At 42.5% G+C, this 14,713-nt stretch overlaps 1 protein-coding gene across 2 annotated transcripts in view; it reads left to right on the top strand.

Moving 5' to 3' along the window:
- lipf (lipase, gastric) overlaps window positions 1-14,644 on the top strand; it is a 32,481-nt gene extending 17,837 nt beyond the window's left edge. Inside the window, exons 4-10 of one of the 2 annotated variants that reach the window (XM_063220760.1) lie at window positions 1,000-1,198; window positions 3,887-3,996; window positions 5,739-5,875; window positions 6,567-6,713; window positions 7,271-7,342; window positions 11,886-11,954; window positions 12,410-14,644. In XM_063220760.1, coding sequence (XP_063076830.1) covers window positions 1,000-1,198; window positions 3,887-3,996; window positions 5,739-5,875; window positions 6,567-6,713; window positions 7,271-7,342; window positions 11,886-11,954; window positions 12,410-12,643 — 968 coding nt within the window. In that variant the 3' untranslated portion in view covers window positions 12,644-14,644. Of the gene's footprint in view, window positions 1-999; window positions 1,199-3,886; window positions 3,997-5,526; window positions 5,661-5,738; window positions 5,876-6,566; window positions 6,714-7,270; window positions 7,343-11,885; window positions 11,955-12,409 lie in introns of both variants that reach the window. The other variant, XM_063220761.1, reaches the window with a different exon arrangement.
- The last annotated feature ends 69 nt before the right edge of the window (window positions 14,645-14,713 follow it).

Below are 14,713 nucleotides of genomic sequence, written 5' to 3'. Positions count from 1 at the left end.
CGATTCAATTTTTTTCCCAAATACTTATCCACTTTTATTATGTTATGGAGCTAGGGCATTGGGCAGGGGCCAGTCATTCGATTCGATTTGATTCGCTCGTCGTCGGCTGTAGTATCGATCGATGCATCGATACATTTTGATCATTATTTACACCCCTAATAACAAAGCATTTACGATCCTCACTAGTATGACTAGACTAGAGTATCTTTTTGCATATTTGTCTACACAGCAGTGTTAATTTTGTCAGCTTTTTAAAATTTAGTCATAGTCTTTGTCACAATGACGAAAATCAATTTTAGTCTTAGTCATATTTTAGTCATTGCCTTCCCAATTTAGTCTTAGTCTTAGTCTAAATGACGAAAATCAATTTTAGTCTTAGTCAATTTTTCGTCATTTTAGTCATTTTAGTCAACATTGTACATAATAGAACTCCTCCACACACTGCTTCTCTTTTTACCATATATCATTGACTGTACAGAATAAACCTTCTCCGCACACTGCTTCTCTTTTTAAAATATATCACACTGTACAGAATAAAACTTCTTAACACACTGGTTCTCTTTTTCTCTATTTTATTTAAAACCAGTGTTAATTTAGTCAGCTTTTAAAATGTTCGTCTTAGTCTTAGTCACAATGACGAAAATCAATTTTAGTCTTCAGGTTGTGTCAGGTTTAGTCATTGTCTTCCCAATTTAGTCTTAGTCTTAATCTAAATGACGAAAATCAAAAAGGGGTGTTGACGAAATATGTTAGTCATAGTCATGGTTGACGAAATTAACACTGCTACACAGAATATGGTTTTGCACATTGCCTTTTTATTTTTTCTTTATTTTTTTTATTTATTTTTTACTCTCCCTGACTATTACCTGTGCTATATGTGTCTTTAAATGTCCATGTGGGCATTATGTGTATTTATGTAAGCTACTTGACACCTGAATACCTGAATTTCTCCCCGGGGATCAATAAAGTTACTCTACTCTACTCTACTCTACTGTTCAGATCCCAGGCCAGTGGTGTACCTGCAGCATGGGCTGCTCGCGGCGGGCAGCAACTGGATCACCAACCTGCCCAACAACAGCCTGGGCTACGCGCTGGCGGACGCCGGCTTTGACGTGTGGATGGGCAACAGCCGCGGCAACACCTGGTCACAGAAGCACGTCAGTCTATCACCGGACTCGGACGAGTTCTGGCAATTCAGGTACAGCTGTTACCAGGCCTGGAATTTCGTCATTTCAGGGGCAAGGCCACTTGGGCTTTTGAGTTGTCAATTTTTTAAGGGCACAAAGGGCAAAAGTCAGTGCACCAAGGCCATAAATGAAAACTTTTTTTCTAGCAGTCAAATTGAAATGTAACCAGTTTTGTCATGAGGCTGGCTGGTGTTAATTCAGAGCAAATGAAGTGCAAAATACAAGACTGTGTAAAGGGTAGTGTGACCATGTTCGTGCTAGCAGAAAGGAGGACATGTTTTTGGGCAGGAGGTTTGGGGGTCCTCCCCCAATTTGTGTTTCTTAGATGCAATTTCATGCATTTTAATGCATTTTAATCAATTAGGCGTCAGAGAGGCATCAAGGCCACTGTGGCCTTAAGGCAGATATTTTTTTCAAGGGCACAAGGCCAAAGTGGGAGGGCACCAGCGAAATTCCTGCCCTGGCTGTTACATACAAACGATTGTGGTCTTCCTCAGATCAGATATGACATACAATCAGGGTTCTAAATTAATACCTGCCACCGGCCAAGCACTGTCCAACACAAGGTAGAGGTGTAGCATAAAATAATAAGATGCATAAAGAAGTGTTACAAAGCAAAGCTTATATAGTAAACAAAGATCAAGGTGCAGTGTACAGTTGCAACACTGACCGCATTATCCAACACATGATAATAGATATTTGACTCAAACATCTCTCCTCACACTGCTGATGATGCCCAGTGTGCTTGCTGCCAGGCACTCATGACAGGCTTTACTACACCCAACTTGGAGATAGGGGTGTAAAGGGTGGTTTATGCCTCGAGATCAGCGTCACTGCATCATGATGCAGTGAGCCGCGCAGTTAACGGAGTGAAGCCCCCCCCATCACGCAGGTACTCTGGGGCACCTCCCCGAAATTGTGTCTCGACGCAGGGAGCGACGGCGTGAAAGGGCGAAAATAGGTCTCTGATTGGTCCTCTCGACCAGCCTGCTCTGTCCTCGAGTCGAGAACAAGCGCTACTTCCTTGTTCTAACCTTCGTCGGTCTACGGACTGTGAGCTCTTCATTAAATAAGTTGCCCGTGCTTTGTTGTTTGATTTATTTACACGAACCAAAGACAACACATGCGCTTGCAAGTTACGACGCTGAAGTTATTTGGACAGTTGAACAGTGGTTCCGAGGTCGAGGAAACATTCCGCTTCGTCCTCGACAAATGAGCCACTTCTTTGTTCCAAACTACCACTGAGGCTGCCAGTGCGATCAAACATGCACGTGATATAAAGATTTAATGTTTCATTTTCATTCTCGTCGAGTCTGTGATGCTAAAAAACAACCGACACGTCTAGTTTACTCTTTGTATTGAAGGCAGTTTCAGCGTGGAATGACATCGCGCAGACCGTGCTTCAAAACAGGGCATAAACCAAAATTAACTGCATCATGGCTGCGACAAGCTCACTCTGTGGCACAAGTAGGAAGCATAACCCGCCCTTTAATCACAGCCTCCATGATGATACGATTCAATATCGATATCTTACTATTCGATGCAATACGATTCGATTATTGACACTTAAGAATGCCCCACGATATGATACAATACGATACGATACGATTCAATTCGATTTTTTTCCCAATTTCTTTTCCACTTCCATTAAGTTATTGGGCAGGGGTCAGCGATTCGATTATTTTCAATACTTAATAATTCTCCACGATACGATGCGATGCGATTCAATCATCAGAATATATCGCGATATACCGATACATTTCGATATTATTTACACCCCTACTTGGAGATGCCTACATCCGCTACCCACATCCACATACTGAATCAGAGAGTGCACTGTTACACTGCTTCTCCATAATGCCCTTTTATTCTTTTACTGCTATTTATATCTGCCCATTGCAGTGTCTTTTATTTTCATATATCCTCACGTTCAACTAACATGAAGCATGTCACCCACTCACTTGTTTGTTATGTTTATCCTACTTTTTATCCCAAATAATTATGTTGTGCTGCTTATATTGTGCTTCTTAATCTCATATTCATATTGTCCTATCTCTCTATTGATATTACTCTCTATTGATTTCTAGGCTATGTTTTAGTACAATCAGGTTGCACCGGCACGGCGGCACCTGTTTTTACTATATTTATGTATATTCTACTATTCTAGTATTTGTTGATATTTATGTACACTCTACTGTAATGTAGTGCTATTCTAATATGTGTTGATATTTTAATTTCCGTGATATATTGGACTGGTGTGTGACCTACGGCTCGTGAGTCAAGTCAAGTCAAGTCAAGTCAAGTCAAGTTGGTTTTATTGTCAATTTCTTTACATGCACTGGTCATACAAAGAATTTGAAATTACGTTTCTTGCTTTCCCATGCAGACATAGACTAATCTAGGTAAGGACATAGACAGTATAGACATAGACAGTACTCATACATGGACATAAGACAGTATGGACATAGACAGTGCTCATACAGACATTTAAAGTGCAGGACTGGACAACAGAAGACTTGTAGAGAACATACATTAAGAGGAGGTATTTTGTTGTGCTTGTTGTGAGTTGCCCATGTTTAGCATTAATTGTGGTTTTATTGTTGCTATGTTGTGAAGCACATTGAATTACTTGTGTATGAAATGTGCTATAGAGTGACTTGACTTGACTTGACTTGTTTTGTGTTTTGCCCCATGTGAAGCTATGACGAGATGGCCAAGAAAGATCTCCCCGCCGTCATCAACTTCATCACCAAGACCTCTGGCCAGGAGCAGATCTTCTACGTCGGCCATTCCCAAGGCACAACCATCGGTAAACACACACACGTGCACACGCGCGCGCACGCACACACACACACACACACACACACACACACACACACACACACACACACACACACACACACACACACACACACAGGAGCAGATCTTCTACGTCGGCCATTCCCAAGGCACAACCATCGGTAGACACACACAAACACACACACACGCACACACACACACACACACACACACACACACACACACACACACACACACACACACACACACACACACACACAGGAGCAGATCTTCTACGTCGGCCATTCCCAAGGCACAACCATCGGTAAACACACACAAACACACAAACACACACACACACACACACACACACACACACACACACACACACACACACACACACACACACACAGGAGCAGATCTTCTACTTCGGTCATTCCCAAGGCACAACCATTGGTACACACACACACACACACACACACACACACACACACACACACACACACACACACACACACACACACACACACACACACACACACACACACACACATCCTTTAAAAGCAGTTGTCAGATGCTTGGAAATGTTACAAAATGTTTCTGTAAATTACTGTATCACCCTCTGAGAATGAGATGCAGCTCTTTAAATAGGCGTGCCTATCTTTTCGTGCTAATTCAGGTGAATGACAGTTGAGTGGAAAACAGAATGCAGGTGGTAAATTAGGCATTCCAAATTTCATTACGCTTCTCTCGAACTTTCGTTTAATAAACAAAACGTGCATTTAAAGCTGGGGTATGCAGGATTGTGGGCCAGAGACGGCATTGTAACTATGCTGCTCAATGCAACTTCGCAACTTTTCATAAATATGTATTGAATTGTAATATGAATTGTAATACAGTAATCTACAATTTACTGGCCTGACTTAAGTACAATAAGGTTTGCAGGTGAAGATGCCTATCACTGGAAATTCAAAATGGCAGAGAAGATCCACCTTTGTATGTATGAAAAGTGTAATTTTCCCCAGTCATAATGAATACTTGGACATAGGAGGTCGTGCCAAATAACATTTGCGAATGTGCATAATTAATTCTGGAAGTAAACTACAAAGAAATTACATATTCCACCTTTTGAAGGTACACTGTGTGTTATTTTGCAAATAAAAATGTCTATTTCTGGAAATTCAAAATGGTGGACCATGGTGAAGATCCCCCCTTTTCATGTCCTGTCATATTGAACACATAGAATTTGATTTGACTGGTGGAAAGTATTTGTTAAAAAGGTAACATTTGTGAATGGGCAGCATGGATTCTGGCAATGAACTACTAAAAATATTACACGGTGCACCTTTATATGTGAAATTTGTCTTCCTGCTACCTTTTATATGTGGTATTTGTCTTCCTGCTACCTGTTAAATGTGGTATTTGTCTTCCTGCTACCTGTTAAATGTGGTATTTGTCTTCCTGCTACCTTTTATATGTGGTATTTGTCTTCCTGCTACCTGTTAAATGTGGTATTTGTCTTCCTGCTACCTGTTAAATGTGGTATTTGTCTTCCTGCTAGCATTCATTGCCTTCTCCACCATGCCTGAGGTGGCCAGTAAGATCAAGATGTTCTTCGCCCTGGCCCCCGTGGCTACCGTGGCCTCCACACACGACCCCTGGATCCCCGAACACCTCACAGAGGCGCTCATTTGGGTGAGGGGGGGCCTATATGATATGAACGTCTTCACTCATATTGTTTCTTTTGTGCTCTGTGTGTTTCCTGCTATATAGCCTTCATTACCTTCTCCACCATGCCTGAGGTGGCCAGTAAAATCAAGATGTTCTTCGCCTTGGCCCCCGTGGCCACAGTGGCCTTCACAGAAAGCCCCATGACCAAGCTGTCCATACTCCCAGAGGTCCTGATTTGGGTAAGGAAGGGCCATATCTAATAGCCTGGTCCATACTACCGTCTTGTACACAGCCATGTAGCACGCGATGGCTTCAGCCAGACTGTGTACCAGACAGAAGTGTGTGTGTAGCTCTGCTCCACCAGGAGGCGCTGAAGCTACACACACACCGTCTGGTGTGAACCAGGCTACATATCTAACACTGTGCCATCTGGATCTTCATTGTGGTTGGCTGATAGCCACTGGAAATCGTAAACACATTTTTTTATAGAAATGTTGTTAGCTATTCAGTGCAACAGTGTTAGATAAGCAATAAGCCACTTGAGTCTGTTGGTTTGTGTTCGATTTATAACGGCGGCAAAGGGGAGTTTACAGCACTCAGCTTTGTGCCGTGCTACAACTCCCCTTACCTGCTATAAATCGAACACAAACCCACGGCTTCTCATCGCTTATTGCTTAAATAAGTGTTGGAAGGGAAATACAAATCTGAAAAGAATCATAACCAGGCCAACACTATGCAGAATTGCCTCTTGGCTTTAGTGCAGACTCGTGTCACGTCTCCAATGATGACTTGAAATGCTCAAAATTCTGCGGATTCATTCAATAATTCTCTGAAGTATTATTCATACTTTATTCTCAATGTTTTACACAGCAAGCGACAAACTACTTTTATTATTGACTATTTTGCATCTCTGCTCTCTGTTTTCTGTAGGATCTCTTCGGCGACAAGAACTTCTTCCCCCAAAATGATCTCATCAAGTTCTTTGCGACCAAGTTTTGCTCCAAGAAGCCGTTCAGCGTCCTCTGTGGAAACATCTTCTTCCTCCTCTGTGGCTTCGATGAGAAGAATCTCAACATGGTATGGGATACTTCCCTCTCTGTCTGTTATCTCTGGTGAAATAATCTGTATACACTTCTCAATTAATGATGGCCATATCATATGTTTACTCTCATGGGATGGGACATTTGTCAGTGTGGGGCAGTAATCAACATGCATTTAAAAAGTATTTTCTCACTGACCAAATATAGGTGTTTGGGAAGCTGGATGTTCTAGACATGGGTTTTGATTCAGAAAATGACACAAATTTCACTCTATAAACAGATACCGAAAAATATTTTCACATTGCCCTATTTGCTCATAACTGTGTTTCCAGAGTTGTATAACGTAGTAAAAGTACTTGTGTAAATGTAATTGATGTAATGTAATTACAACACCAAGAGTACAATGTTACATGGTCGTTACTGTGTAATATCATACTACCAGTGTTGTAATTACATCCGTAACAGCACTTGTACTTCTACCATATACAGATATGTGTGTTTCACCTTTTGTCATTGTATACAGTGTATAGTCTGTTATTTGCATTGTATGATATGGATGTGTAATATATGGTGTGTTATCTGCGTTCTCTGTAGACACGGACCCCAGTGTACACCACCCACTGCCCTGCAGGGACCTCCGTCCAGAACATGGTCCACTGGTCCCAGGTACACACAGCTTTATCTGCCATAGATTAACCCGTTAAAACACGGCGTCATAAATATGTTGTTACCAGAATGGCAACGACCGAGTCGTAGTGCATTACTAAAGGCCCTGTGTTATGTCATAGTAGAGTAGCACTACTTAGCACCTGACCTAAGAGAATGGTGTTTCTGAACAGGTCCTCTATAGCCCCCCCTAGGGGAAGTTAACTCTTTGTTTTGCTAAATTTCAAGCACTGTTATTTGAGGAAGTGTGCAAGTTTCCACAGAAACACATTCAGAAATACAAAGGAAAAGAAAGTGCAGTGGCTTAAGACAGTGTTCGCACTAACATGTCTTGGCCACAACATGTTTTCTCGAGCCGCTGGGGTGTCTGCTCTTCAGCAGCTGCTACACAAAGCAACATGCATCCACGCCCCGTCAGTACTGAGACCCTTCCGGTATACGTATGTGAAGATTCTCATTCATCCTGATCAACTTAGTCATACACGTTCAGTTTGTCGGCGGCTGGAGGTTTTTTTTTTTTCTTCTTAGCTTGAAGTTGAGATCAGGGGCAAGAAGATAGGGGGGGTCAATGGCCCACCCGAATTGGTGGTGGGGGCCTAACCGCGTGAATAGACCAGGCGCCATGCGATTCAAGCGACAGAGCGATACGCGCGAAAGCATTCAAACATTCCCATTGGCTGTGGTCAATGACCTCTATACAGTCATTGGCTGTCGCGGCTTGTCGCCGAACCGCGTCATAGAAAGTTGAAATGATTTCAACTTCAGACTGTCGCGCTCGTCGAGCAAATCGCTCTAGTCTCCAGAATCGCTTTTGTCTCGCGACTCAATACAAAGTCAATTACTTCCGTCGCTCGCCTCGCTCTTGTCGCGGTAGGTGTATTTGTGCGATTATTGTGACTTTGGCAGGCCATATGGAGGGCCCTGCTATCAGTGATTTGCCCTCGGGGCCTGTGTACAAATGTTCTGCCACTGGTTGAGATGTTGCTGTCAGACCCTAACTCTGCCGTGTCTGTGTGTGAGAGCCAGTGACGCATGATGTACACCAGTGTTTCTCAACAGGGGTGCAGGGGCACCCTGGGGTGCCGCGGAAACGTGGCTGATAAATAAATTATGTAATATAATACATATTAATTTAGTTAATGCTAGTCAGTGGAATCTTTCATCTGCCATTTACGCACAATAAAGTAAATATAGGTCGCCCCAGTCAGCTGCAACTTCGAACGTAGGTCGTGTGACGTCTCCAAATGTGTTGCTTTTCTAAGCTTGTGTGGTATAGGATACGATGCAATGTTACGGCTTGTTGGTTTAGGGTGCTGTGAAAATGTTCATGAATTGAAAGGGTGCCTCGCCTATAAAAAGGTTGAGAAACACGGATCGATCTGCTCTTCTGTGGCGACACACAACAGCATGCATGGCACGCACCACCCAGCAGTGCTGAGACCAAAGCAACTTACAATTGAGGACATAACCATAGCCAACATCACTAGCAGATACGAAGTGCACAGGAAAGAATACAGAACAAGTGACCAGCATTTCAATTCATACCTCCTCCTCTCCGTACCCCGTGTCATGAACAATGTTAGCGCTCCTCTTAGTGATCTGCTAAATGAATACCCTCCGCTTCCCTCCGGGCGGTGACATGATAAGGAGGTGGTGTCCTACCAGCGCCATGGCAGCACTGCCTCCCCACCACCATATCCCCTCCTTAGACACACACACACACACACACACACACACACACACACACACACACACACACACACACACACACACACACACACACACACACACACACACACACACACACACACACACACCAGCATAAGTGCGCACATACATGCCCACAAGCAAAGTTAGCAAACACACTCAAGCACACGCACACACACACAAGGTATGCACACGCACACACACACACACACACACACACACACACACACACACACACACAGTCATAGACACAAAGATGCAGTATACGTACTCACATACACGCAGGCACAAACACTTCAACAAACAAGTACACACACACACACACACACAGACACACACACACACACACACACACACTGCTCGCACTTTAACCGCAGGGAACCAAAACACCAGTTTATAAATAAAAGCTGTGTGGGTGTTTCGCTCACACCATGCAGTATGTTCAATCTTTTAAGGATGCGCCTTTTTTAGATGCGTCCAGCATCTCTATAACAGGGTCTGTCTGTCCGTCCGTCCGTCTGAAACGCTTTCATTACATTTCCGTCCGTCTGAAACGCTTTCATTACATTTCCGTCCGTCTGAAACGCTTTCATTCAATTGTTGTCCGTCTGAAACGCTTTCTTTAAATTGTTCCTTCCTGTGGCCACAAGGCGGCAGACTACGGAGCGAATGCGTGCAAGCATAGCCTTTCTATACTAAACCGGATGCTAACGTTGGCGAAAAGTAGCCTAGCCACAGGCTAACTGACAAACGTGAGGCCAACAACTCAGCCGATCGTGATGTACGCCACAAATAGACCAATCGACCTCATATTTAGACACTACAATGTTGATTTCTGCCTTCGATTTTCATCAGTTAAGAAATCTAGCGTCGGATTAACACATTATTAAAGGTAGTAAAGCGAGTTGCCGCCATGTTTGTTTTCCAGAACCACCCGGGTAGAGAGCTCACGTGCAGCATTCTGGGTAATTGAGTTTCACTGCTTTGTGCCTTGACGGTGAAGCTGGTATTGAAAAAAGTCCATAATTCAATGGTGAACCATTGAGAGTGGGGTGAACCCATAAGCGCATGATTCACCCAAACGGTTTTATTTATTTATTATTTGTCGATGTTTAGATTCTTTCCCACATGCACATAATGCTGAAATGGCGTGATACTAAAGGTTGTTAGGCCTAATAAATGTCTGGTAATTTGTAATGTTCACTTCATCTAGGCCAGTGATTCTCAAAGTGTGGTCCGCGACAGAGCTCAGGTGGTCCGCGAAGGGATTTCTACTTTTCCAAGATAAGCTAGCAGTAGGCTATATTTGTAACATTTTCATGTTTTCAACACAATAATACAGACTTATAATGTGAATAAAAAGTAAGTGCTGCATAAAAGATCTGCATAAAAATTAGCAGTGTCAAATTAGCATCCATCAACTGCCAATTCAGTTGACAGGTGGTCCCCGATATTTTTTGGGGGGGACAAAGTGGTCCTCGGTCTGAAAAAGTTTGAGAAACACTGATCTAGGCTATGTGAAATTTCAAATCATAGCCTATGGTTCTTTTCCAAATCCAAGAATGATGATAAGCTTATTATACACTAAACTGCAAAAAATAAAGCCATGTCTCGCCATTTTGCTGCCTTGCTGCCTGCCACAATATTTGGAGTGTCCATGATGACCAATAAACAAAAAGTACATCCTCGGGGGGCGTTGACAGGCTAGGAGGAGGCCAGGGGGGCGTTTGGGGGGAGGGGGGGAATGGCATAGTTGGAACTGGCATAGAGGGACGCATCTGTTGTCCGCCTGTCGGCCTTGTTTTTATTTCTTTTTTTTCCTGAATCACCCCTGAGTGCTCATTTCAATCACAGTGTCTGTTGGGATGGAACGAGATATGTCACTGTCTCTTGTTCAGTGGTTCTCAACCTGTTTTTTAAACAAACGCCCCCTGGACCTCAACACAAGCTTCCCAACGCCCCCTTGACATCATCATAAGCACGGCTCTAAAATAACACCAGCCAACTGGCCAAATAGTGGTGAATTTTCAGTTTGGCTTGTAGAAAAGACCAACTTACGAACCACTTTGACCCATTAGTGACTGTTTGTGGATAGTAACATTAATGACATCTACTAGCCATTTTGGCTGGTGGTGAAAAAAGTTTATTTACAGCCCTGATGATAAGCCTACCAATGCACCCCTTAGTATTAAAAATATACATAGACTAATGCCCTCCAATGTCAACCAAGCACTGCCCCCCCCTTTCAGCGGTATCCTTCGACTGCGCCATCGGGCTGTTAGAATGCTTCCGCCTCGTACATTACTTCCCTTAACCCTTTGAATTTTGAGCAAATTTTGAGGTCTCATTATGATGTCATAATGTTTTTGCGAGATTTTTAACACAGACGTCTATGGGAGCTGTAGAGTGTTCCAGTAAAATTCTAGAAGAACCTCTAGAAATTCCTTACTCCTCAAAGGGTTCGGGACACCTCGTCGGCCGTTATTCCTTACTTATCACAACACTGAACTACCTGTGTTTTTATGCACTTCTATTAAAGTATTTATTTGGACAGAAATACTGTATATCTTTTTTTTATAACATCTCTATTTTATATCCCCCCTATATATTTCTAACTTCCTGGCCCTGTGTTTGTATGTATGTTGTCTGTTTTTTGCACAAGATGTACGTATGTATGGTACTGCTGTAACACATGAATTTCCCCATGGTGGGATAATAAAGGGCATACCTACTTACTTGCAAAGCATTGAGTGTAATGTGTGATGTGCATGTAAATATGTGTGAAAAAAATGTGCATGGAGAGAGTCGGTCAATCGTCTTATTTGTTTTTCCATAGGCGGTGAAGGGTGGAGTCTTTATGGCGTATGACTATGGTGAGAAAGGAAACATGCAACACTATAACCAGGTAAGTCCTTTTTTATTTTACACAAAAACATGTTGTTTACATGCATTAATCTATATTTTGAAGACACCGGCTGACCATAAATGTTATCTGCCATTGAATATCAAACAGTGCATGCCTATATATGAAATGCACTTTACAAATTCACTTCACAAATTCTCGATCTCTTGACCTCTTACTCTCTCTCTCTCTTGATCACTCTCTCTCTCTCTCTCTCTCTTCTTGATCTCTCTCTCTCTCTCTCTCTCTCTCTCTGTCTTTCTCTCTCTTGATCTCTCTCTCCCTCCCTTTCTCTCCCACTTTCTCTTGATCTCTATCTCTTTCTCTTGCTCGCTCTCTCTATTTCTTTCTTTATCTCTCTCTCTCTCTCTCTCTCTCTCTCTCTCTCTCTCTCTCTTTCTCTCTCTCTCTCTCTCTCTCTCCCCCCCTCCCCCTCTCTCTCGTGTCCGTCCCTCCAGACGACCCCCCCTCACTACAACGTGGAGGACATGAAGGTTCCTACGGCCCTCTGGTCGGGCGGCCATGACACCCTGGCGGACCCCAAGGACGTGAGCGTGCTCCTGACGCAGATCCCCAACCTGGTCTTCCACCGGGACATCCCCCACTGGGAGCACCTGGACTTCATCTGGGGCATGGACGCGCCCCAGGAGATGTTTGGAGACATGATCAAACTCATGAAGCAGAACCTGTGAAGTCAACCTCCATTCATGGTTTACTTTTGGGGTTTTTTATGTTTTTTTGTAACTTTTTAATAGATCTGTTGTCATTTTCATGATGCGGAATCTTTGAGCACATTTTTCTTTCTCCTTCTACCACTCCCTCATGCCCCGCTTTTTAAAAATAGTGTTCAGGTACAACCTAAGAGGACTGTGATCTTCTCACTTATCTCCTCCATCCACTAATGTTTTTACTTTTTTGTTTGACTTTTTAATGGGCAGATCTATTGTTATTTCCATGATGCATAGTCTTTGAGCACATGACATTTTTTTATTTGGAGACATGGGGCCTATACTACAAAAAGCTGTTTCAGGAGTAAACCAGGAGCCCTCATTTTTAAGATGATTAAAACTTAACTTAACTCCTGAAGTTTACTCCTGAACCAGCTTTGTAGTATAGGCCCCTGATCATATAAGGCAAAACCTGTGAGGACCGAGGCCTGTGACCTCCTCATACATTCCCTAACCTGACTCAGAAGACCACCAAAGATCACCAAATAAATGTGTACAGTTGTTGCACCTATCTCCAAGTCAGTGAGACGCCATGTGGAGCTTGGCAGAACTACATGCAGTACATTTGGCGAGAGTCAGGTAACATACCGTGGTATCTCCGCTGCTATTTTTTTGTTTGTTTTTTTGCTTTTTATTTACCTTTTAATGGTCAGATCTGTTGTCATTGTCATGATGCAGAATCTTTGGCCACATTGTGTGTTTTTTTCTCTCCCTCCAGTGTGTGGTGTCTTTTTGTTGATTTCATGGGTTGGAACGGGTGTCCACTCTACACATTTAAAGATCGTTTAAAATAATCAGGTCTGATCATCTTTGGCCCAGTTGCTATGCTGAGAACCTTAACTTGAGACAAAGTGATGTTAAACATTAGTGTGTAGTCGTTTTTATTATATATCTATGTATATTTTTATTTACCTCAATTTAGAAGTTTTAGGGAATATTTCTGAAAAGAGGGTGATATAGGAAATACACTGTCAGCAAAATGTGTGTTTTTTTTTTTAATGTGACTACTACACATAATCCCATTTGCAATAATCGCAATCCATACTTCCTGTCCACAAGTAGTGGTACTTGGAAAGACCCTCAAACACAAGACAGTATTACTTATATAATATTTTAGTACCGGTAAGTGTTCGTTTTGGTTTGTTTTTGATTGATGAAGGGGCCACAAGACTTTATTCCTTGGAGCCAAAAAAGGGCCAGTTTCCAGTAGATGGTTTTAAACATGTTTTTTTCCCCTTTATATTGTTCCTTAGTCTAATGTGTAATCTAGAAAACTAGTAATCTAGAATGGTTATCAGTGGCCTGGTCAGTGTGGGATGCTACCTGGCCACTTCAGATTCTTTTGTACTATCTTTCTTTAATCTCATCTGCTCTAACCTGTCTGACAACGTCACCTCACTGCGTTCCTATGATCTTCTAGTGTCCACTACTTCTATGCGTTTTCTCATGATGACCTTCCGTTCTTACCCTGACACCTTTTCCGCCATTTTATAACATAGTTCCTGAGAAATGCTGTCTTGCAGGTGATGTGGCCTATGACTTACTGAGCTGCTGTTTTATTTTCTGAGGATTTTTGTTTTGACATATTTGAGCCACTCTTTCCTGAAAACTGGTGAATGTGCAGGGAGGCTTAAACATTACAACTGTTAGTCTGACCTGAAGGAAGAACCCATGTCTAACTTACCCCTCCTTTTCCAGAACTCAGAAATGCACCTTTATCATTTTACATGGCAAAATTACAAAATGCTGAATGATCTACTACTACTTTGTCTCTGTGGCTTTTCTTTGTAACCACTCTTACAGAGGTAATTCAGGTTTTAACTGTGAGGCACATTGAGCCACGTCGAATTACAAATGTGTTCCAGTAGCTTTTTATGTAAGCTCTACAGAGCTGAAATGTAACCATGTTTGCTGCACTGATGAATGTTGGCTCATGCATGCAATAAACATTTACCCTCAACACAAGTCCAAATAGACTATTTTATTAAGACTTATAAACACATACTGCAATTACTAAAAATGTCTATCTATTTC

This window comes from Engraulis encrasicolus, chromosome 17 (assembly GCF_034702125.1).
Source record: "Engraulis encrasicolus isolate BLACKSEA-1 chromosome 17, IST_EnEncr_1.0, whole genome shotgun sequence".
NCBI lineage: Eukaryota > Metazoa > Chordata > Actinopteri > Clupeiformes > Engraulidae > Engraulis > Engraulis encrasicolus.
The sequence above is the reverse complement of the archived record's forward strand: the minus strand, read 5'-3'. Positions and strand labels throughout refer to the sequence as shown.